The 25,550-nt window shown below is 47.2% G+C and overlaps 1 protein-coding gene across 7 annotated transcripts in view; it reads right to left on the bottom strand.

Moving 5' to 3' along the window:
• Positions 1 to 4,578: 4,578 nt before the first annotated feature.
• Positions 4,579 to 25,550, bottom strand: part of OSBP2 (oxysterol binding protein 2) — a 124,476-nt gene continuing 103,504 nt past the window's right edge. For 5 of the 7 annotated variants that reach the window (XM_077308935.1, XM_077308939.1, XM_077308938.1 and 2 more), the window contains 10 exons: positions 24,199 to 24,322; positions 23,592 to 23,658; positions 20,514 to 20,678; positions 13,948 to 14,193; positions 11,920 to 12,040; positions 11,147 to 11,250; positions 8,786 to 8,881; positions 7,809 to 7,996; positions 6,597 to 6,817; positions 4,579 to 4,969 (listed from right to left, as the gene is read on the bottom strand). In XM_077308935.1, coding sequence (XP_077165050.1) covers positions 4,827 to 4,969; positions 6,597 to 6,817; positions 7,809 to 7,996; positions 8,786 to 8,881; positions 11,147 to 11,250; positions 11,920 to 12,040; positions 13,948 to 14,193; positions 20,514 to 20,678; positions 23,592 to 23,658; positions 24,199 to 24,322 — 1,475 coding nt within the window. In that variant the 3' untranslated portion in view covers positions 4,579 to 4,826. The remainder of the gene's footprint in view (positions 4,970 to 6,596; positions 6,818 to 7,808; positions 7,997 to 8,785; positions 8,882 to 11,146; positions 11,251 to 11,919; positions 12,041 to 13,947; positions 14,194 to 20,513; positions 20,679 to 23,591; positions 23,659 to 24,198; positions 24,323 to 25,550) is intronic. The other 2 variants (XM_077308936.1, XM_077308941.1) reach the window with 1 other exon arrangement.

The following is a 25,550-nucleotide window of genomic DNA, read 5'->3' as shown; positions in this document are numbered from 1 at the left end:
CCTCTCCTAAATTACTAAATACAGCAAAAGTGGTCTAAAAATGTTTGCAAGCACTCTTGCCAACAAAGCATGTTTTAACATTTCTCCCAATTTTTCCCTCGGGATCAACTGAACAGCAAAATACATTCCACGTTAAAAAAAATACTTTAAAAGGAGAGGCTTCTTCATCCCTCTTCAAATCAACCTTCCGTTTGTACAAAGTTTGGGGACTATCCTTGGCTCACTCTGTTCAGAAACACTGTGCTTTTCTTAGCTGGAAGGAGATGTGGGAGAGGAAGGCCAGAATCCTTGTCCTCTGCTTTCCTGCAACACTGCATAGGTGGGGCACCAACACTTAATAAATATGAGAATTTGAGGTTGTTCCCAAAGTCTTTGCTAACACTCATGTGGCCATCTAAGTACAGATAAGAAGGCAGTGGATTTGAGCTAGTTGTCCAAGCCATTGTATAAAATGCTGAGGCTCTTGGGAATTGTAGCCCATGGACATCTGGAGAGCCAAAGTTTGGCCACCCCTACACATCATTGAACTCAACAGAAATAGAATAGTGTCTTCTGGTAATGTGGCATATATGGGAAAGGGGGCGCATAATGCTTTGAGGGATCACACAGGAGGCAGTCCGGATGTTTGAACTGCGTTGGCTCAGTGGCTTACATAGTGAGAGGCTGAGGGGCTCTTTGCCTGCTGCTTCAAGGGTGAAGCAACCAGTCAAAAAAGCAGACACAAGCCTGGCTTCTGGGAAAGCAACTTCTCACCATGCAGCCGATTGAGTTCAGTTCTCTTGTGGGTCACCCCCACATCTGGAGATGGTGCACAATACAGTCTGAATGGGGGGGGGAGAAGAAAAGTGGTGCATACCTTCCTTACCAGGGTTGCACCAATGCCGGCAAAAGAAAAGCTGATGGAGATATGATGGATCCAGAGGCAACCAGGATGCACATGCTCATCTTTGGTAGTCTCTGACCGTTTCCACACTGGAGGTTTCATGCTGGGCTGCAGGCTGGGGTTTAAGCCACGGCAGGTTGCCCTGCCTTTTCCTGCTCCTGTACGGGGGAACATTTGGCCTAGTGCACCTTGTCCGCCCCAGATTTGTGCTCTCACATGGGAGGGGCAGCGAAGTCCCCAGTGTGAAAACGGTCTGCTCAATTTTCTGAGCACTGCACCATCTCCAGAATCCATTGATCTCATAGATCAATGGATAGAAAAAAAATTCATATGGGACCATGATGGCTCTAGACCCTCAGCTTGACACAGAACAGTTACTTGGGCTTTGTATTCATAAATAGAGTTTACTCAAGTTGCGTGGTTTTAAAAGTAGTAATCTCACAGCATCTAGTTTTCCTTTATGATTTTTCCTTAATGTTTTTCCCATAGAAGTTACATTATTTTGCTGTATGGTCATTTGGGGGAGGGGGGACCAATATATCACTGCATTTCTTTTTTTCAAAATGACCAGATAGCAAAATTATGTGTATATATAAAAATGTGAGTGTTAACATCACAGGTAAGAATGGGGATTTGTGGAACTGTCTTCACACTTTTGACTATTAGTCTCCCTCCTTCCTTCCCTCCCGCACATCCCATTCAACAGCCGCTATTAGGAAAGCTATTTCTTATCCAAACGAACCCCTCTCAGTCCATCTGTAGCTTCTATGTATTGATCAATTGCTACAACGGTATCCAATCACATACCAGATTCCAGCTTTGCGGTATCGCATCATCTCATTATACAGAGAATTGTTCTCCCGTGTAAAGAAAAATAACCTCATGAAAACAGGACACTGTGTTTGGTGGACTTCAGTAATGCTGCAACTTCTGATGATTTAAATGTTTCTTTTGAAAAAATAAGACAATACATACTTTCTTTAAGATACAGGCGGGATGGAAACAACCGACAAGAGGCCCCCCTGGAAATGGGAGCTTAAGATAAGTTTTTCAAGTACAAAACAGGAAAGATTCCGCTTTGAATGCTACTGTCTGGCTCAATGCAGTCTTCACGAGCGAGACATCGGAACTGATATTCAGCGTAAACCCCCAGGGAACTAAGTGGGCTTGGGCCAGAGCAAGAATACAGGAAGGCCTGTTCATTTCAATGGGGGGGGGGGGCTTCTCAGTGGGTGTGAATTGACTGAATCATTTCGACCTGTGGCTTGGGAGCTAAGGTCGTTGACAGAAACCAAATCACCAAATAAGAAACCAAACAGAAAGCCCACAAGGCAGCAGGAAGTTCTCTTGCACAAGCTCTGCTGAAGCGAATGGGAACTGTGCAAGAACGCTGCCCAAGCCACCTCTGGACAGTTCCCCTTCATGTCCCTGGGCCTCGTGTGAGAAAACTGCCGAGCCAGACTGTCTCCTTGAATCTTACTGCTCTTTATTTGTTGTTTTGTTTTAAAAAGAGAGAGCACGCCCATCCTGAAAGAGGAGTCACCATATAATGTACATGTTTGTAGTATAAAAAATTCAGACAGAAACTTTCCTGCCTTCATTACTTCCCCCCTCTATTTATGTACCATATAAATTTAAACAAAATAATTATATATATATATATTTATTTATATATATATATGTATGTATGTATGTATATATAAATTAGATGCAAATAAATAAAAGATTAAGGGCACACTGACATTCAACCACTTATCATTATATTGTACGGGTTATGCTTTTAAAATATCTATATATATATTGTGGATGTGTGTGTGTGTGTGTGTGTGCACAAATGCACACACATGTGCAGGTGGTGTAAATCGTAGTTCTTAGGGGTGCTGGGGGGAAAGGGCTGCTAGTGAATGCTAACTCTTTTGTGCTGGGGGTGGGGACAGACAGGCTGGTTCCTCTTTCCCAAGCTCTGAAAAGGACTATTGCTGAAATTCTTCGTCACAGGTAGGACACGCTGAAAGACTTTTAGCTGTCTACCATAATGAAATCATCTCGAGCCAGAGAAGACCTGGGTAGCTGGACATGAGATGGAACATGCCTCGAGCACCAGTCACTCACGCTTAATACCGCTAAGCCAGTCACGTTCAGAAACGGGATATGCACTACGCAAGGTGAGCATGATGACCTGTTGGCCGGGGCTGAAGCTGCTGGGTGCCTTTGTGGCTCCAGTCACAGAAATGAAAACAGGCAAACAAGGGAGGGATATTTCAGTAACAGATAGTTCAGAGTGCCTGTCATGGCAGCGCAATGGCCAGGCCTGAGTGGGGAAGGAGAGGTGGAGTGGACAGCACTCGGAGTCTGATCCTGAACTGTCTCGCAATGTGCTTGCTATGTGAGGACCCTCTAGCACGGAGACTGCTAGGTTAGTTGTTTCGTAGGTGTCCATGGAAACAGTGGTGATTCTACAGTCGGTATCTCCACTATTCCCCCTTGAACAGCCACTACTTTACGGAGGCTCCCCTCCCCGCAATGAACATGGTATCAAAGGGGGAGGGTGTTTCTAGGTAGTGTGCACCCAGGTGCGTCTCAGTAATGACTGCGCCATCATTCGCTGTGACTTGCCCATGTATCTACTTTGTGCTGCAGTTTACTGTGACTGCCAGTGTGCTGGCCACAGAAAGTGCTTGTGGAACGCTGTCACAACAGTGACGCGGTGGGAAATGGCAGACCTCATGGCGGCTGGCAAGGAAAGGAGGCAGGTAGTGATAATGGCCAGGCTGCAGGAAGCTGCCTCCAGCAACTCTGCTTGTGTCTGCCCATCTCCGAGGTGGAGATTTCGACAAATTGCAAACAGGCTATTGAGGAATGCCAGGGTTCACTGCAGCACCCTCCTATTGCTCTCCTCCTAATTTGCAGTAGAAGAGAAAGAATCGGACTTCAGCGTTGTTTCCCACAACCACGTGTCTTTCCACAAAAGGGCATTCACCTTGGGGCTGTAAGGAACATTGTGTGCCAAGTTGTCAGTCAACTTACAGGGTGTTTTTTTTTTTTTAAGTCTCTGTTACAGAGCAAGGAAGATGCAGTTCTTGAGAGCCTGCTCTAGCTTGTTTTAGAGGCAAGCCGGAAAGAAGGCTTGCTGCCCCATGACTGATACAGAACCAAAATATAAAGCTGTGCACCCTCTCTCCATAACACAAAACTGTCTTTTCAGGGAAAAAATAAAAACAAACGAAAAATGCCTGCTGGCAGGCTCTGGATCGGGGTACTCCAAAAGCACGGAAGGAAATCCACTAACCTGTCAAAGGACGTTACTCCTCCCTTCCCCAAAGAAGCAGTTGCAAATAGCACCTCGGATGCCCCGTTTTTCTCTCTAGAATTCAAAGAGGGAACGGAGCACGGAGCTGCCCACGTCCTTAGAAAAAAGAACCTGAATCATCAATAGACTTTAAAAATTAATTTAAGACTCACACACACACACACAAAATGAAGAAAACCCCAAAAAGAGAATCAAAACATACATCATTCCCCACAATGTGTGCATCTTTGGAAGTCAGAGCCTTGGTTAATAAGACCAAGCCTTCAAAAAAATATAAGGAGGCTGCAACACCTGACACGGCAATAATGAGGTCAGGCTTAAAAAGGAAACCAATCCCCATCACCTCCTCGATCCTAATTGGTAGCTAAAAAAAGTCACTTAAAAAAAAAAATCAAATGCCATTTTATTAGTGCATAAAAATAGGTTTGGAATCCCTGTTTTGTTTTGTCTTTTTGTTTCTCTTTTTAAAATTTTCTTTTTAAGTATTTAAACTCTTGTGTATTTCCTTGGAGTTTGTGTGTTGCCAGGGAGATGCTGCCGCCTGGACTGCTTTCTTTGCTGGCTCTTGGATCCTGCAAAATGACGGGAAGGCCCCTCCTGACACCCACCGCCCAGCAAGGGGTGGGAGGAGGCTCAGAAGATGTTGGGGCACATGCTCCAGTCCTGATTCTCCTTGGCTTCCCAGTAGCCACCCTTGTAAATGCAGATCAGCTCCCCCGTCGCAGGGTCTACCTTCCTCTCAAACCACAGTGGGATGTAGCCTTCATAGTCTTTGCCTATAAAGGATGGGTAAAGAAATGGCACATTATGTAATGACACATTACATTAGCTTTTCCGTCTCTCCCCCCCCCCCCATTCCGGCCTCATTTGTTGTTCGTGTTAGGTGCGAAGTCGTGTCCGACCCATCACGACCCCATGGACAATGATCCTCCAGGCCTTCCTGTTCTCTACCATTCCCCGGAGTCCATTTAAGCTCACACCAACTGCTTCAGTGACTCCATCCAGCCACCTCATTCTCTGTCGTCCCCTCCTTCTTTTGCCCTCGATCGCTCCCAGCATTAGGCTCTTCTCCAGGGAGTCCTTCCTTCTCATGAGGTGGCCAAAGTATTTCAGTTTCATCTTCAGGATCTGGCCTTCTAAGGATCTGGCCCCATACTGCATCCACTGATCTCCACATTTGTTTTTGCACCTTTAGTTTTCTCCCGCCCTCCACCACCCAGTTCTTTTGAGAGCACTTTTATCCCAATGTTTTTCTAGAAGCCAATTTTGAGTCCGCTTTTTTTTTGTGCATAATGTTTCAGTCAGTTTTCTTTGTCCTACCCACTGCCACCCACCTTCAGCCCGCTTTTCAATTATTGGATTGTTGGGGTAAAACCATTCCAAAATTCTGGATGTCTTTTTTTTGTAGTTAAATAAAGCAACTATTGCTGGGGTTTTGGGTCTATTGCTTCTGTGATTTTGTGGAGTAACTAAATCAAGAAGAGATCAGTTATGGGAGTTCTAGCAGAGCCCTGATCTCTTCAGGGAGCTCGTTCCACCAGATGGGGGCCAGGACTGAGAAGGCTCTGGCCCTAGTTGAGGCCCTACTTTGGGGATACGGATCACTAGCCAATTGGAGAGGGTGGAACGTAAGGCTCTTTGGAGGGTATAGGTGATTATAGCCTGATCTGGAATTCAACTGGGAGCCAGTGAAGTTGTTGGAGGGCAGGCCGGATGTGGGACCTCCATGGTGTATTTGTGAGAATCCAGGCTGCAGTATTCTGGACCAGTTGCAGTTTCTAGATCAAGTTTAAGAGAAGGGCTGTGTAGACCGAGTTGTAGAAGTCTAGTCTGCAGGTGATCATCGCATAGATCACTGTGGCTAGGTGTTCAGGGGCCAAGTAGGGTGCTAGTAGCTTGGCTTGGCACAGATGCTAGAAAGCCTGCCGTGGTACTCTCATGACCTGTGCGCCTCCATGGACAGGAAGGCATCGATAATCACACCTGAGTTTCAAGCAGAGTGAGCTACTGGTAGTTGCACTCCATCCAGGTTGGGTAGGCACGCTTCCTCGCTTGGTCCCTTCCTACCCAGCCACAGGACCTCCATCTTTGAAGGGTTAAGCTTCAGACGATTCTGCTCGAGCCACCTTACTACTGTTTCCAGGCATCTGGCTAAGGATTCACTGAAGAATCAGGGCAGCGATCCATCAGGAGGAAGAGCTGGGTGTCATCTGCGTATTGATGACATTCCAGCCCAAACTTCTGCACCAGCTCAATGACGCTGGCCTGTAACTGTGATGCCGATTGCTATTCATCAGGTCTCTCGTACCTGGCTTGCATTCCTCTATAACCAGGTGGCCAGTTTATCACTAGACCTCCCAACAGGTTACCTCTGAACTGCTCCAACTACACTTTGGCTCCCACCTTCTTCCAGGGCCACCACTGCCGCTGCTTCCCGTTGGCGACGAACGGCCCTCTGCTTCTCTTCCAGCCTTTGTTTCTCCGTGTTGGCTTCGTCCCACTTGCCGTTCTCCATGAGCCGCTGGTCAGGCCTCAGTCGGCTGTCCGTGGGGGCTGTGCCTTCCTCCGTCTCGTTCAGGGTCAGAGCCAGGTTGGAGAAGTAGTACATGTTTTCGGCATTCTCCCTGAAGGAGGAAGATCAATGCTTGATGTGAGTGGGAGAGGCTACAAGCGAGGACCGACCCTCCCTTGCCTCCTGCCATCTCTTAAGAGTGGCTTTTAAAAGCTGAAAAGGGAACGTTTGCTTCCACTGATACAACTATTTATTTATTTAACATAATGCAACCCTCAGTCTGGGTGAATGACTACCTACGTCTGAAGGATTGGGCAGTGACTCATGGAAGCTCAAACCCTGCCACCAATTTGGTTAGTCTTTAGAAGAAGAGTTGGTTCTTATATGCTGCTTTTCTCTACCCAAAGGAGTCTCAAAGCGGCTTACATTCACCTTCCCTTTCCTCTCCCCAAGACAGGCACCCTGTGAGGTGGGTGAGGCTGAGAGAGCCCTGATATCACTGCTCGGTCAGAACAGTTTTATCAGTGCTATGGCGAGCCCAAGGTCACCCAGCTGGCTGCATGTGGGGGAGTGCAGAATCGAACCCGGCATGCCAGATTAGAAGTCCGCACTCCTAACCACTGCACCAAACTGGCTCACCCAAGATCCTAGCAGCTCCGTCATGAAACAGATACTCCGTAAGGAGCCTGCTATGGGTCCGGCATCTTAAATCTTAGAATCATCAGTATTATAAATGCAGGATGTAACAGTTCAAATCCCCACTTGCCACGAAATTGACCAGGTATCTCAGACCAACCTTTCCTCCCCACAGGGTTGTTCCAGACTCCCCCCCTCCCCACATCCATAAACACCACCTTGAAAGATATGTGGATGTCCCAACTACTGTAACAATAAGAATTAGTTAAAAGGAACCCAAGCAGCAGATATCCTACCCCAGTCCCTGGAGAAGCGTTGCCACTTGAGATACATGAATCAATGCTTTGATATGTAATCTGGCAACTTCAAATGTTCAGTTGCACCAATCACAGTGGGCACAGGGATGTTCCATCCACATTTCCATCCATCTCTGAATCACCTGCAATCCCACCCCAGGTGAAACTTACGGAAGGGGGTATTTCTTCCACAGGACCCTGGGAGACAGCGTCTGGTAGACTGTTTTCGGCAGTTTGCCTTCCATGCTGCTGCTACCCAAGCTGCTCTGGACTATTTTGGAGCACTCCATCTTTTCATCCCACGTGCCAGACATAACGTAGTGAGCCTTGCCTTCCGCATCCATGACAACACCTGTCACCTGTCCAGAGGGGTGGGGAAAAGGGTGGGAAGAGAGAGGGGAAGGGATAAACAGCTTTGGCTTCGGTTGCTTGAAATCATTGCATTGGTTGCCCGTTGCAGCCCAGATCAAGCTCAAGCAATTGGTGTTAACCTTAAAGGCTATATGCGGCCTGGGCCCCGCGTATCCGAAGGACCTCTTATACCCCCCACAGGGCTCTTCACTCTGCATGTCCTATCTGCTGGAGATTTCCCGCCTGAGGGAAGTTCACCTGGCCTCAACCAAGGCCTTTTCAGTCCTGGCCTCGACCTGGTGGAATGAGCTCCTGGGAGGACTAAGGGCCCTGACAGAGCTATTGCAGTTCTACAGGGTCTGCAAGATGGAGCTCTTCCACCAGGTCTTTGGTTGAAGCCAGGGCAAGAAAGATCACGGGCCCTTCCCCAGGCTGAGCCTGGACAGCTGATTGATCCTCATACCCCCGAGACTCTGGACTGGAGTGGAGGGGGGAGTGTTTACCACTGCCAGAATTTGTGATTATTGTACCGGGGGGTGTTAATGGGGGTTTTAATGGATTTTATGTTGTTACCTGCCACAAGCCGCTTGCAGGAGTGGCAGGCTATAAATTTAAGAATAAATAAAATAAAAATAATGTAGGAGTTTCCCACTGTCCTGTTGGGGGTTCTCCGCCCCTCCTGCCCAAGCCTGCCTCACCCCTGAGCATTAGCCCCTGAGCAGGCTGTTTGTACTGTACAGTGGTACTTTGCATTTCACTATGCAAACTACCTCAATGAGATCCCTGGACAGGCCTACCTTTCGAGGTACATCCCTGGAGAAATAGCTGTAGGGGGAAAACTTCAGCTGGCATTTGTCTTTTGACTTGTAGTTGATGATTTCTATGTCACCGGACTGAAGGGAAAAATGGCAAAGATACCAATTTTATATTTCTCTGTGCGCACATCGCCAGGAACACAGGGTATTCTCTGAGCCCGCTCCCCCAAAGCATGAGTGAACATCCTGAGCCTGACATGAGTACCAAGTGATGGCTCCCTACCTTGACCAGTTAATCTGACCACATTCCACAGTAACCTTCAGGCTAGACTACTACAAGACACTGTACAAGGGTTTGTCTTTGAGGACATCTTGGAGACTCTCACTGGTTCAGAATGCCACAGGCTCACTTATTATCAGGAGCAAGGTGGAATATGCATAGGACACCTATGCTGTAGTCATTCAACTGGTTGCTGATTAGTTTCTTGGTTAAATTCAAGATGTTGGTCATTACCTACAAAAGCATTCATGGCCTGGGACCCACATATCTGCAGGACCACCTCTCTCGAAATGCTCTGGGATGCTCTGAGCAAAGGCTTCTGAAGGTGCCACAGCCTTCTGTTCCTGAGCCTTCTCTGCTGTGACTTCCACTGTGTGGAATGGCTGGCCTGACCTGGGTGTAAACTGCACGGAGCTTTTATTCCAACCCCAGATCAATTCAGTCCCTGCCCTCTACACAGAATGCGATTTCCGTTTGGATTTTGGGTGATTTTAATTTTCCTTCTGCAGCAAGAAGGATTGATCCGGAGTGACCCTACTTTTATTGTGCGGTGTCTTAGACTGCTTTTAATCCTCAATATCCGGATTGGGAAAGAAAGCTCCATGGTAGAGAACCTCTGATAGGCTACACCTGGTCATGTGACATGCTTGCCTTAAAGGAGAAGCCCCTAATTTCTCTCAACTTCTGTCGGTCCTGGATTTTTTCTCCCTCCTCTGCCTTTTTCAGTCCTCTCGTCTCCCTCTCCCCTCCAAGAAAAGAAAGAGGTTCCCTGCCTGGCTCCTCTCCCCCCCCTTCAAGAAAAGAAAGAAAGAGGCTTGGCTCCCCCCCCCCTTCTGAACTACCTTAACCAAGTGCAGAAGACTTTCCTGTTTCAATGGGGAGGGGGGGGGGGAGAGGAAGACCTGAGTTCAAAGCAATCTGAATTCAACAGGATTGACAATGGAATAAAGAAAGTAAGTGCAGACTCTGCCCAGGTCAAGAAGGCTCATACTAGTAGTTTTCCGCAGAATGAATGAAAAGGAACTGTGGGGGAGGGGGGGCTTTTTGCAAGGGACACAGAGCTGTAGGCAGAAAGATTTGTGAAAATTTTAGGCAGGCCCCCTCCCCTCTTCTTTCACATTGCATTGTTTATCGGATGAGTACCACTGCTTATATTTCATTGTGCTCTCACTGTATAAACCAGTTTCTTGCATGCATTATCTTTATTATTCTACGATTCAATAATCTGCCTGGAGTCTCAAGGAGATAAAGTGTGGCAATAAACGAAGTCAGCAAACAAATATCTCAATGGCGCCAAGTGTTCAAACGTGCCCCATTTAGCCATGTCACAATGTGCCAAAAAGAGAGAAAGGAAACGCTATGAAAATACTCATATGACATTTTAAAACCAAAGTCTCTCTGACTAAAGGCTTTCACAAGAATCTAATAACTACAGAAGCTGAAGATGCCTCCCAGTGATGCAGCTGCTTTAAAAGTGAAATATAAGCCACTGTACTAATATCAAAAATTGACACCTTTGGGTAGTTCTTCACAGAACCTTAAGATGTGCTTTTGCGCACAAGCATAGAGACACACAGCTCCTTAATTCACCGGTTTCAGCTTCAAGTTGTCCACATTTTCTTTGCTGTTACTGTTATGAGCCTGTTTGATTGGCTGCTTACATGGCAGCAAGAATTCTAGTTTCACTGTTATAAAGCCAGCCCTAGGATGGCCGTGCCATGTACACTTGAAAAGGATCTTCAGCCAAACCTGGCTTGCACAGACTTGTTGCCAAATGTCTACACACCTGGCTGCACATGAACTTTACAATTAACATCTAAAACAGGGGTAGTCAAACTGCAGACCTCCAGATGTCCATGGACTACAATTCCCAGAAGCCCCTGCCAGCGAATGCTGGCAGGGGCTTCTGGGAATTGTAGTCCATGGACATCTGGAGGGCCGCAGTTTGACTACCCCTGATCTAAAACATAAAAAGCATTAAGTCCTGGATCAGGAAACTACTGTGCTATGTAGACTCTCAGAGCCCTGCAATTTCTGCCTTAGGCTGTTCCCCTGCCCTCCTAACCGTTGTTCAATTGCTCTAGAATTCAAGGGCAGCTCTTGCTTTGCTGCCGAGCACTGACCTGGTCAATCCAGAGCTTGCCCACAATAATGTTGTGAACAGTGGAGGTCACCTTTCTCCAGATGTAGTGGTTGCCACTGGAGTGGAATTCCAGGTGGATGGCACCTGCAGAGAAAGGGGAAGAGGAATGCTTCTAGGACAAAGGCATGTCGTTTCCAATTGATATCCAGATTGCTCACCAAAATACGCATTGTGTCTGAGCAGCAAATGGAAATTTCTCTCTTGTCTGCACTATAGCAAAGGTACACTAACACTTTCCCCTATAGCACATCAAAAAACCCCTAGTAGATGGTGCATCTATACTCCATGAATTTGTCCGATCCTATTTTCAATGCTGCCACGCAAATTATAATAGTCACTACCCAGTCCTTCCACTCTGTTCAAAAATGGAAAAGTGTCTATTATGATTCCTCTCTCCTTCTTTGCTTTTCATCCACACTAAAAAAAGTCTGGGGGCAGAACGCTGTAGCAGAGGCTAAAGTTCCTGTGCTCTGGGAAACAACATCGCACCTCTAGCCATGTACTGAATAATTAAAAAAAAAATCTCATAATACAAGGACAAGGGTAAATCCACAGTTTTAAAGTATCAAAGATTCACTTGACCTCAGCACTATACAACTAAAGAAGAGGTCCTGTATCGTTTCCTGAAATCTCTACTGGGCCACAAGAAAAAAGAGGAAATCCATCCAAGAGGAAATGAACTCCCCCCACACTCTAAATTGTCTGTAAGTGGCATGAAACTACCACCCTGTACCTGAAGAGCAGGCATCTTACCCAGTGGCATGATGGAGAGATATTTGCCCCGAAACTTGCTAGCGATGGTGATTTCCTGCCAAAGTGTCCATCCCCGTCTGGAGTATACATGATGGGCTGCAGCCGGAGGGTGATGGCTCACCTAAGAGAAACAATCCCTGACAGTGTTACTCCCAGTGTTACTCCCAGGTGAAATGGCCTGAAAAGGTCACATCCGTCCCAACCAGAGAAGGACTCCTGGGTGTGGGAAACTGTTTGTTCACCACACTGAGATGCCAACTCTTCTAAACCCATCCCTCACTGACAAACACACAGTGCTAGCATAGTACAGCAAGCTACAATGCTTCTTTGAAAAAAGAAGGCATCTCTGCATTTAGAAAGAAGAGGCCAGGAATTCCACAGTGGAATCTCCATCTTTTGACAATTCAGATGTTCTACCACTAGAATATATGATTAATTTTGGCCTGGAGTACATGAAGAGTTGCAGTTTTGTTTCTTGGGTTATTGCTGGCCTTTTATTAAGAGGGTTATATCTGGCTTTTTGTTAAGTAGTTCTGGCTTTTTGTTAAGAGGACAGATAAGAACAAAGGGAAGGGTGTTGGTGGTATGTGTGTGTATATAACAGGTCTATGAGGACAGGAACCCAGGTGCTGGGAGCTGTGTGGAGGACCTTCTAAGTTTCCATGGAGACCTCCTCAATTTCCAGCAAAACCTGACTACCCCTGTCATTATCTAGACTTGACACAGAGAGAGGGGTGCCCAGGCCCTCTGAATTTGCATTAGGGATGGGCCACAGTGGCAGATCTCTCTTTTGCACAGCTCCTCCATGATGTGTTCAAAGGAGAGGTGGAGGCATCGGTGTGCCACTGCCACTGGCAAGAAGAGATGCTATTTGGATAACTGGTTTTCAGTCCGAAGACTTATCAAAATCAGTTCAGGGCAGCTGGAGGGAGGACTAGAGAGAGGAAAGAATGAAGAGACACACAAACACTGCTGGAACTGATGTGGAAAAAGTAGCTTCATTGTGCATTTGGTACATACAAAGGCGCAAGAAAAGTATACCATATAAAAACGCTAAAATGCACACATGGAACAATTTTAAAAAACTCATTGGCTTACACCAACACAGAGCAGAGCAAAAAAAAAGAGCTGGCCCAAAAGAAACCTGTTCCTAAGCAGGCAATGAATGGCAGACAGGACCTACTTCTGCCTTCTGACCCCACTATGGGAAATAGGTACATTTCACCAAACTATATAGCTGGCCATCTTCATCCCACTTGCCCTGCCTCAGTCTCAGTTAACACTGCAGCACCTTGAGCAGGACATGGGGGTGAGGACCGGGCTCTTGCACTGCATTGTCCACGGTGGCAAGGCAAGTGACAAGTAACCCAGTTCTGACACTCAGCAAATTGTGACCTGGAAGGGGTAAGGTGAGATTTGAACCCAAGTCTCCCATACAAACCTTCTTTTATTTGCCAGAGAGCCCAAAGTCTTTAAAGAACAACCAGAAATGAAATTCTGCTCCATCTAGGGAGGAAATAGGCCATGAACTCCATCCACATTTTGGCCCAGGGACATGTGCAACCGAATCTGCTCATGCAGAGTTCCATAATGGAAGAACACAGCAGCCTGACTGGAGTGGCAGGAACCTCTGACAGGAATCAACATTTCTCCTATATCAGGGGTGGCTAAATTGTAGCTCTCCGGATATCCATGGGCTACAATTCCCATGAGCCCATGCCAGAACGCTGCTGGCAGGGGCTCATGGGAATTGTAGTCCACAGACATCTGGAAAGCCACACCTTGGCCACCCCTGTCCTACATGCACCCTGCCTGCCCTTCCTCCAAGTAAGGCAGGACATCAAGCCTGGCAATACGGTGCTTCCGTCTTACAGCCAATACTGAGAGACAGTGGTCGTCTCAAGGACGCCAGGGTGAACTTCATGGCCGAGTAGGGGATTTGGACCCAGAAATCCCTCACTCCCCAGAGTTCGGCACGCCTTCCCTCATCCACCAAGACCACCCTGGCTCACCAGCCCACAGCTTTACCTGTTCGCAGAGTGAACGGAAGCCCAGTTCATCCAGGCGGTCCAGCTCGTAGGTCTCACCCAGGAGTGGGTTGAATGGCTTGGCTGTCCGATGGATGGTCGTTGAGTACGAAGACACGGAGAAAGCAGCCACAAAACACATCTGCTCCGTGGAGCTCTCACACTTGACGGCTTTGTCAAGCAGCTCGTGGTACTCCAAGTCCTCTGTTAGCCTCTGCAGCATGGACAGTGGCTCGTTGAAGTTTACCTGCAGAATTAGAGGGAGTAAAGAAGGGCTTATACATGGGTAAGACTAATTTGGCCTCCAGACTGGGCATGGGATCCTGCCAAACATGATGCTTGTGTGCTCACAAAAAGCTTGCATTCTAGTGTCAGACTATGATGTGGTAGATAAAGGTTTGCTTATTCACTGACCTTTGCCTTGTGGCAGACTCTCAGCCTAACCTACCTCAAAGGTTGTTGTGAGGGTAAAATAAAAGGCAGCAGAATGATATAAGCTACTTTGGGTCCCCCACTTGATTTAAACGAAGTCAATAAATCAACATCTAGCACCTTCTCCAGACACTTCTCATCTTCATTCAAAAGGATCTAACAATCCCATTTTAATCCCACCATTCCTCCAAGGAGCTCAGGAGGCTGCACGCGGGCTTCCTCTGCTCCATTTTGTCTTCACAATAATCCATAAGGAGAGTTCAGGTGGGAGAAAGTGACTCGCTCTAAGTCACCCAGCAACTTACATGGAAGAAGGGGGGAAGAAGAATTGGCTCTTATATGACGCTTTTCTCTACCAGAAGGAGTCTCAAAGTGGCTTCCAATCACCTTTCCTTTCCTCTCCCCACAACAGACACCCTGTGAGGTGGGTGAGGCTGAGAGAGCCCTGATATCACTGCTCAGTCAGAACAGCTTTCTCAGTGCCGTGGCGAGTCCAAGGTCCCCCAGCTGGCTGCATGTGGGGGAGTGCAGAATCGAACCCAGCTCACCAGATTAGAAGTCGGTGCTCCTAACCACTACACCAAGCCAGTTCTTCAAATATAGCGACATATCCTAATTGATTTAATGTTGGGGCAGGTTTGGCAAAACCCTCCTCTCTTCGTTCTCCCCGTTGCAAACACTTTTGATGGTCACCATTTGGCTAGAGAGACTGAAGACCTCGGCCGTCTGCAAAAGCATTTGGAAGCCCTCCCCAGAGACAGGAGACTGGCATTAATTTCTCAGGGGGGGAGGGGGGGAACGGCCTCTTCCAAAAGAGCTGTTCCTCTCCTTTGCTGCTGACTCCCGCCCACACCAGAGCTCATATTTGCACATCGTCATCACAAGGAGGTGAGAGTACAAGGAGGCTGCTGGTGTGAAGGGCAAGGGAGACGGCAATGTGTCATCTGGTAAAAAAAGCAAAAATGGGGGGGGGAGTTGGTATTACAGGGCCAAAGTGCTTCAACAGCGAAAGGAGGACATGCAAGAGTGGCTAAAACACCTTGGTAGGGACCACAGGGAGGCCAGCTGACTAGCTTTAACAACACCATGGAGTGGTTCAAATGCTTGTTCAAAGTCTGTGAGACTGTGGCAGGCCACCCTCGCCCTAGCCAGCCTCACAGGGTTGTGGTGTGGGTTCTGAGCTTCTCGAAGGAAGATGGGGTACACAAAAATATGGAATGCCTCTTGCAGCTGCCCTTACAGCCAGACTGGAATGCAGGTTACGGCAAAGCAAGTTTCTGCCTAGTCGAATGCCAAGGTGCATCTGATGGGTACTTTCAGGTTATTTCACTTCCTGGATTAACACTATTGCACAGGCCTGAGTAGCCAAATGGCTACCAAGCTACTACTCTTGCCTCCTACCGTCAGCTTATAGCCTACCTATACCATTAACTACCAATGCTCCATGCAGAGCGTTTGTCCTGAAAGTCTGAACAGGTTGATGATCCCCAGCCCATGGTAAGTGTGCCTGTTAATTAACTCCCACCCAGTTGGCAAAACTATTCTGAGGCCCTTATGAAACTCTGGCTGAGAAAGCCTGGCATACAGTACAAATATTTCCTACAAGGAAATACACTTCATGCAGTACTGCTGCTACAATAAAATCTGCAGCTCTTGCATCCTAATTGGGAGACTAGTCACAGGTCTCCTTGTGACATATACAGTTTGAACCTGACTCTCAGATTATTACACCAGAATGCCTCTTAATATCAAGAGGTCTTTTGACATTCTATTTTTCTGTTTGTGCCTTAATACTGCAGCTACAGGACGTTCATATTTAACACCTGGGTGTTCACAGACCAAGCAGGTCACAAAGGTAAATTGAAATACTTATTAGAAGAAGGCAACCATCTGTTGTACCTGCATCAAAAACAAAATTACAGCTGAGTCACCAGCCAAAGCAACAAGTCAACGAGATGCAAAACTAGCAGCTCATGCATGCTCATCTCTACACTGAGATCATATAGTCCATAAAGGCTTTCTCAGCCAAGGTTTTCTGGGGTTTCTTGATGGCCCTCGAAGGGTTTCCTGAATGGGTGGGATTTAATTATTTTAAAATATATTTTTAATTTGTTAAACATATATTGGGTGATATGGCCATCCATATATGGTCATGTCAACCCCCTTATCCCTCCCAAAATGGCCAATGATGGGCCTGGAGGGGGTGGGGAGGGGAGGAGCCCCGGGTGGGTGTGTTCACAGCTCTGCTTCCCAACCAGATTCTGTACAATCACACCACTTCTGTGGTTTCTCAGAGCCTGAGGAATGTTTCAGGCGGATTCTCAATGGTAAAAAAGTCGAGAAAGGCTGCCATAAAGGAACAGGAGGCATTTTATTTCTCCAAATAGCAAGGCGTCTATTTTGCCCTTGCAAGAAGGGCTCTTGATTCCAGATGATCCACAGCAAACAGAGCAGCCAACTGAGGAGGTGGGAGAAAGTCTGTATTTTCTTGACTTGGTGCTGCAGTATGTTCTGTCCTACACCCACACATCTGTGTGATGGTTGCAATGACCAAAAAAGGATGAGGAAGAGAATCCTAGACTAGTTTGGACTGCAGTGCATACTGAAGAGGGAAAGATGTCAAATGAAAAATGCGCAAGGTTTGATAGCAAGGAAGCCAAAGGGATCATGTTGGGCTGATCCTGCGTTGAGCAGGGGGTTGGACTAGATGGCCTGTATGGCCCCTTCCAACTCTATGATTCTATGTAGTGAAACAGGTGCCTTTAAAAACTTGGCAACAGGGAGCAACGAACACTCCAGGATGCTGCAACATTGCTCCACCTAAGCCAATGTGATCAGCAATGTGACGGAGAAAGACCAGTGAGAGCTGCACACACAAAAGCAGAATGCCAACAGAGTTGCATTTTTCTTTGAAAGAGTGTGTCGTGGGCATGCCTTCAGCACAAGTCTTTTGTCATGCATCCCACAAGCTCCCCGCAAAACGACGGAGATTTACTGCCATGTCAAAATGGTATTACATTTCTAAATATTTCCCAGCATGGCTCCCATCTGAACACAATCTGTTTGATGCCACGAGCATCCGAGTAACAGATTTGAAGCTTTTAATCATTCTGTTTGGCTCCTGCATCTCTTCTGCTACATTCTAATCGTGCCCCGCGGTCTTGGATATGGGGAGGATTGAGAAACTGCAATCTAGGGGCAGTTAAGAAGAGCCTCAGTGGCTTCCACCAGGACCATGTCCCTGTTTATTTTGGGGGGGGAGGGGGGTTTGGGGGGAAGAGACTATTGTCTTGAAATGGGGGACTGTGGGAGTTTGCAGGACAAGGTGGTGCCAGACGCCACCTGTTGCTAGCCCAAGAAGACGTTTTAACAGTTGGCAAGCAAAACAACTAAACAAAACAAGAGAGCAAAATTATTTAATATAGTCCCAGAAAAGGTGTTCTCGAGAGGGACAATTGATGTTCTCTTCGGGCAGGTTATAAAAAAGGGAGAATTGTGCCCTTCGTCCAGTTTATGCCCAACAGGAAAACACTGGTCCTATCTCCAAATGTGTGGGATGAGGGAGACGAACTAAGATTCTGGGAGAATATCATGGAGGGAACCAGCTGCAAAGAGAGTGCTAGCAGACAATGATAGAGACTCTTGGAACAGATGAGTCAAGTCCAGTTCCAACTCCGTAGGGGGCTCTACTGGCGTAGGGGAGACCCTTTATTGATTGGATTTTTATACCGCCCTCCCAGCCAGCCGGCTCAGAGCTTGAGATGGGAGATGTGGAATAGTGAGAGAGAAGGGGTGTGCAGAGGGATGTGAAACACAAATGCTCCACCATTGCAGAGGGGTCTTGGGCAAACTACTGTGTAGAGGGGACAGCCTAGGCCAGAGGCAGCCTATGCACTGCTTCCAGTCAATTAAGAGTCAAGGCAGCAGTACTGCCAAGTTGGGCCTTTCTGACTTCTGCCTACAACTCAAACGGCTGCTACCTACGATAGCTCAACAACCCCTCCACGATCAGCATGAGGGAGTCAGCAATGATGGGTGAAGACTTCCTTTCTGGCTAGTTGGGCTTCTGTAAGAAGCAGGATGCTGAACAAGATGGGCATTTGATCTGATCCTGTAGGGCTCTTCTGAGGTTCTTGTGCAAAAAGAAAAACAGATTCTTGCATAGCGTTGCAGGTGCAATCCATCAGGGCCATCAAAGGAAGGGAGAGGGCAGGAAAGACTGATGATGCTTGCTAGATCACACACACAACGGCTGCAAGCGCAACATTTCCTGCAAAGAGCAGCAGCGACTGCCCTGGACTGCCCTCATGAGGAAGCAGCTCTGCTGCGTGAGCTGAGAAATGCACAAGGAAGCATTCAATTACTTGCCAATTAAGAATATCTGATTGCTCTGGAAACCGACATTGCTGGAGGCTTATATGCGGCTGGAACCGTTCCTGCCTTGGCCAACTTTCCAGACGCCAGGGGACCGAAGCACACAGGCCCACTTTCTTGCCTCACTTGCTTAGTGGCACAGGCTACACAATCTTCAGTGCACATGTTCTAATTCAGTAGCCGTCAAGTTGAGAGTCTTAGTGGCCACAGTCAGCCCTTAAAATTATCCTTATTTACAATGTGAAACAAGAACAAGTCAGGCCTCAGCTCAGTGGTGTAGCTAATGCTTAAGTGCAGGAGAAGACAGATTTCATATTTCTGGGAGCCAGTTTTTTCCAGAACCTTGGGAGTGGTTACATTCAGGTAGCCGTGCTGGTCTGAACCGGCAGAACTAAAGTTGAGTCCAAAGACACCTTTAAGACCAACAGAGATTTATTCAAGGTGTGAGCTTTCATGTGTAGGCACTCTTCCTCAGACAATGGAACAGGGATCATGAGAGTACAGAGAAAGAGAGAATAAATTAGTAGTAAATTAGTAAACAACGTCACAACAAATATGCAGCACGGTAATGAAGATAGGATAGTTCCTTGCTAGTTCCATTGTCTGAGGAATTGTGCATGCACACGAAAGCTCACACCTTGAATAGAACATTGTTGGTCTTCAAGGTGCCTTGGGAGCTGGTAGTCTCATAATGGCAGCTAGTGCAAAAAATGAAAGTTTCAATGCGGGTCTGTGGCTCTTGGGTGCTGTTTTCCCACCACCGCTACTCCCCACTGTAACTTGTTATCCCTGTGATCCCCTGGAAGATGCAAAAAGCAGCTTTGGTGCAGGGGGAAAGACGCAACGGTATACTCCTTCCCTGACCAAAGCAAGGGTGCATGTGCGTATGGGCAAGTGAAGGAGGAGGAGGAGAGACGGGTGAGAAAGTGTCCATTTCCCATACAGAGCAAAGGCACATGCACATATGCATGCCTGCACCTCCTCCGTATGAAAGGATGTGGTAACTTTAAAGGGAAATATTAGAGAGTGATTTCAGCAGCATTGGATGAGGGGCAGAGAGCTACCTCAACAAGGAAGACAGCCCTGAATGCAAGACAATCCCCCCTCCCCTAACACACATGCAGATTGGAATATTGGGCATAGCTGTAACTTGTATGCGAAATGTAAGATGACCCTCCCTCTTCGTTTTGCTTTTTGCATGCGGCTTTTTTTGATGCCGTACCTGTAAAAACCTAGTCTTGCAGTCGAGGAACTATACTACTTTTAATTGCTTGGGAAGTCGTTGATAAGCCCAAGCAACCCTCTGCCCACCCCTGCTTTAGTGTGCCAGCACTGACCTCGACAGATCAATGGTATGACATGGGGAACGGCAACTTCTTGTCCTAAGAGCAACTCCAATTAAAAACCTCAAGAAGCAGGGCTGGGAAAGCTCACCCATGAGGTGAGACCTTGGAAGCTCCTGTCTGAGGCCCCAGCATTATACATTTGATCTGACTCTGTAAAAGGCAGCTCCTTATATTTTGAACATGCCCCCGCTCAGTTCCTCTGCATTCTCCTTTGTCGTCTATACCTGATGGAACAGATTACTTGTCCAAAAGCCATTCTGGCAACAGTCCTTGCTGGCCCTAAGACTAGCATGCCCGAACCTCCCTCCACTTGTCAGGAGTGGCTCCTGTGTCTCAGGGTCCTAGCAATGACAGGTGAAGCATAAGCCTCAAGCTTGCGCATGGGAATAAATGGGGCAGAGGCAGAAGCACATACAGGCATTGGGATCTTGGACAGTTCTTTGCCAATGCAGTTTTTCATGATGCTCCAGAGATTAAGGCTGTAGTTGGGTTTGTCTGGGATTCGAGTCCGTCTGCTCTTCTTGGACACGACATCTTTCCCTGTAGCATCCAAGCTGGACCGAGTGGAGCACTCAAATACCTGAAAAGGAAGCAGAGCCAACAGGGGTCAAGGGCCTAACTCTTCCAATTACCTTCCCCAAGCTTTGCGTATATGGAAGTATCCTCAGCCCACAACTCATCTTTAAAAACACTGCCCAAGATGAAAGCCTGAAGTGGGAGTGTTTATCACTAAGCTGTACCTCCCTTCTTGCTCTGAGAGACAGAAGACCTCTTGAGGCCAACCATACCTACCAGGAATCCCACAAGAATATTCCAGTCAATGTTACCACAAGTCAATGAGAGGTCTAGAGAAACTAATACGGATGCCCTATAATTCTAAGCAAAACGGTTGCTGATCAGGGAATCCATAGCCGACTTGGTGTTTAAACTGGTGGGTTATTTGTGGGGGTGAGTCACCACTGCAAGATCGAACACCCTGAATGGTATGTCTGGGACTGACAGGCTGATAGTGGGATCCAGTTTAAGCATTTCTCAATAAAAGTTTCATCAGAAAGGCTGATTTTGTGCCTTCTTACAGCCAGGCATTTATTATCTTCTCTGCCAGTCTGTACAATCCTCATCTGCCTGCTCTAATCACCTGGGGCGGGGGGGGGGGGTCCTCAATGCCACAAAGATTCTATTAACATTATCTGGCTACCCAAACTGAAAAGTATCCATTTAAACATGACAAGCAGCAGCCATGGAATGCCCAGAACCAGTTTTACTGGTCCAAATTTGGCCAGGAAATGATTTGATCCACAAAGGGCCTTAAAAAATAGTCACAGCAGCCCATTAACGGATCCTCCCCCATGTTCCTAAAGGTTCCTTATCATTTAAAATGGCTGCCCAGGCAAACACTTTATACAAATGCAACAGTGGCAGAAAATATTTCTTTGCTATCACCATGGAGTAAGCCTTACCCAAGTGCATTCAGATTCATTATCGATTTTTTCTCTGCTGAAAGTTAAGCTTAAAAGGTTCTGTTATAAGTGAGTTCCAAGGGAGTCCAGGCTCTGAAAAGGCCATTGTGGTTTCTTTTGGAGAATATTAAGACTTTAGAACAGCCTTTCTCAACCTTTTTATTGTTGAGAAACCCCTGAAATATTCTTCAGGATTTGAGCAACCCCAGAAGTGGGGCAATTATGCAGAATATGGCTGGGAGGCATAGCAACCCAGGGCCCCTCCTCTTTCCACCCCCTCCAGGCCAATCATTGGCCATTTGGGGAGGGGTTTGTATGGGTCTACATCACCACTCATGGTCATATCACCCAATAAATGTTTAACCCATTATAAAACTATATTGAAACTAACTTCCACCGATTTGGGAAACCCTTCCTGGGTTGTCATGAAACCCTGGTTGGGAAAGCCTGCTTTAGAATATAACCATAGCTATAGAGCAGCCATCCCCAACACAGTGTCAGGACATCCACCAGCCCATTTCCTGGTGCCTGCCAAGTGTTTTTAGAAATAGGGGCGGGGTCAGGTGAGGTCTGTTTCCTGGTGCTCATGGTATAATGGTGGCAGTGACTTTATGTAACGTGCTGTACCTTTTGGAATGCTATTCTAAAAACACATGAGTAAACATAATTGGATCACAAATTGCTAAGAGTGGTGATTGCAATATGGAAATAAAACATCAAATTGCTCTGGGCTCAGCATGGAAAAGCAAGGACATAAATCAGACTATCAAGTGTAGAATAGTCTGATCTGTCATATTTCCAATAGTCTCTTATGGCTGTGAAAGTTGGATGGACAAGGGGAGCACTGACTCATTTGAACTCTGGTGCTGGAGAAGGCTTCTGCGGATTCCATGGACAGCAAAAGTCACAAACAAGGAAATACTAGAGGGCCTAAAGCCTAAGATATCACTGGAAGGCAAAATCACAAAACTCCGGCTCACTTACTTTGGCCATATCATGCGATCCAACTTGATGAGGAAAGCAATTACGCTAGGACTGGTCAGTGGTAAAAGGAAACCAGGCCGACAAAGAACACGGTGGTTAGACACAATCAAAATGGACACTGACCAGAGCATTATACAACTAAAACAAGCGGCGCAAGATCAGAAGACATGGACAAGTAACAGTGGCTGAGCTCATGAAAGAAGAGCTTCATATAAAGGGGACAGCCAGAAGAAGTTTTGCCTTGTTCGTATTAGCTGCTTGCAAAATGAATACAAATATTGCTAGCTCAACATGTAAACTTATTTTGTGCACATGCAAAGAAAATATTGTCATCCATGTTATAAGGCATCCCATCAAATTGAGTTTCTGTCACAGTGATGCAGAACCTCGCCCTCTGACCTTTGGTAGCTGCCTCTGCCCCCTGCAGCAGCCATTTTGTGACTGGATCTGCCTTCCACAACGGCGGCCATTTTGTAGTTGTGCCCACCACCCTTTGTCAGAATTCCAAAGGTGCCTGCAGGCTCAAAAAGGCTGGGGACTCCTACCATAAGAGACAGTGATATCTTGTTGCTTCTGTCTCACGTTATCCCAATTTAAACAAGGAACTGAACATACTGCCCTGATTCAAAAGGCCACTGCAGAAGATATCAGATCCAGGCTAAATTTTCCATCAGCAGAATGGAACTTTTCTGCCTCCCCCCTCCCTCTGCAGCTCACTGATTCCCACAAAATGCTGTTCCTGGGGGATAGGGACCCCAAGGGATGAAATGAGGGGCGACTGCAGTGAGAAGAGGGAAATGGCAGAGATGCCGATTTAGTTTGGATCCAACTCAGTGTGTTCAACCCCTGCCCAGCCATCAGGGTCTCCCTGTTCTCTCACATATTTTGGAAAATGTCAAAATCAGAAACAAGAGGCTGCTAGATGGCTGACAACGATTCCTCTCAGAATACGCATGTCACCATCAGGCTGCGTTCATCAAATACATCCCTAGAGCAAAGGGGGCCAAGTATTCGGGGCTGTTTTTGGAGTCCTATCTGAGTACACTCACGCTGTCCTCTAGATTCCAGTCATCGGCACGACCTTCACTGGCCCCGCTCAGGTTGCTGTCAGTGCGTCTGCAGAAAACACAAAGATGACAGCTGCAGGTGAAAGGGAGCAGGGTAACCGATGCAAGGGCACAAACAATACCTGTCTACTGCATAACGTACCACTGAGGGAGTCGCAAGAGGCAGGTTGTCATATGTAAAATGTCACTGTCTTATCAACCTAGTTTCTGTGCCCAAATGGAGCTCCTCATTGCGGGGAAGGTGAATTGTGGGAAGCTTCTGTCACTTAGACCAGGGGTAGTCAAACTGCGGCCCTCCAGATGTCCATTGACTACAATTCCCAGGAGCCCCCTGCCAGCATTCGCTGGCAGGGGGCTCCTGGGAATTGTAGTCCATGGACATCTGGAGGGCCGCAGTTTGACTACCCCTGACTTAGACAGTAAAGGCGCAGAGAAACGGTTCGGCGGCACCAAAGGAAGTTGCCCCTTCACCTTCAGGATGAATGCCACAGGTCCCTGAACTTGCTGAGTGATCTTCCAAACGTGTTGGGAGAAGGCTCTTTGAAACAAAGGGGGCTCGCGGTGCGCTGCCCAGCCCAGCCGCACCTACCTGTGGTGTTTTGTGGGATCGGCAGCTACTGTGATAAAAGATGGCGCGTCCTCCATGGCATCAAAGTATTCTGTGTCCTCATCTTCGTCGCTGGCTTCCCCTTTCACGGTCAGCACGTTCCCTGCTGGAACAGAGGGGCCTTCAGATAAGCTCACTCCCCCATCCCCGTTTGCTTTAGGATGCTCTGGGCTGATCCTACGTTGAGCAGGGGGTTGGACTAGATGGCCTGTATGGGCCCTTCCAACTCTAGGATTCTATGATTCTATGGCCTGTATGGCCCCTTCCAACTCTATGATTCTATGATTCTATGGCCTGTATGGCCCCTTCCAACTCTAGGATTCTATGATTCTATGAGCAGGGGGTTGGACTAGATGGCCTGTATGGCCCCTTCCAACTCTAGGATTCTATGATTCTATGGCCTGTATGGCCCCTTCCAACTCTAGGATTCTATGATTCTATGAGCAGGGGGTTGGACTAGATGGCCTGTATGGCCCCTTCCAACTCTAGGATTCTATGATTCTATGGCCTGTATGGCCCCTTCCAACCCTATGATTCTATGATTCTATGAGCAGGGGGTTGGACTAGATGGCCTGTATGGCCCCTTCCAACTCTAGGATTCTATGATTCTATCCCACCCCCATATCAATATGTTTGACAAGCCAAGCCAAGGCAGGTGGCTCAAGAAGCAGAGATGTATGGCAGAGTCCTTACACTGGAGTGGATTCTACCAGATGCCTCTCCTTCGTTCCCATGCCCCCCCCCCACCTAGCAATTCTGATTCTACAGCAGGAACTACCTTGCTTGTCATTTGCAATTACCATCAGCCATCAAAATCAACAGCCTTGTACCGCTTTCAAGACTAACCAATTTTTGAAGGATCATGGATTCCCATCTCGGAAAAAGGTTAGGACGGAATAAAGAAAATGTCAGAGTATTAGAAGACCCTTGTTTGGTTTCACAGCAACAGCAACAGAGAGAGGTACCCCCCTTGGATCAGTTTCCAAATCTCAGATCCACATTTACAACTCTTTAATGAAGGTAATGCATATTCTCTCCCCACTCCCGCCTCCCCCAGTTGTGTCCTAACACATTTGCCTTTGTGGCCATTGCTATATTTGGCCCCAGAGTTTCAGCTGCACCGTGATCCCTCAGGTTTTCAGCCCTGGAATCAACAGAAAAGCTTCCACAGGACAAAGAATACCGTGCTTTTCAAAGCATGGCGTATGAGCTGTCACTCGAATAAGAGCTTAAATGAAAAGCGAAACAAAGCCTACACCTTAGATATATCAAATGCACCCCCCATCCCCCTATCTAGAACACCATCAAAACGTCTTTGTCAGACTCGAGACGAC

This window comes from Paroedura picta, chromosome 13 (genome assembly GCF_049243985.1).
Source record: "Paroedura picta isolate Pp20150507F chromosome 13, Ppicta_v3.0, whole genome shotgun sequence".
Lineage (NCBI taxonomy): Eukaryota > Metazoa > Chordata > Lepidosauria > Squamata > Gekkonidae > Paroedura > Paroedura picta.
Note: the sequence above shows the minus strand (reverse complement) of the source record. Positions and strands in the feature narration are given on the sequence as shown.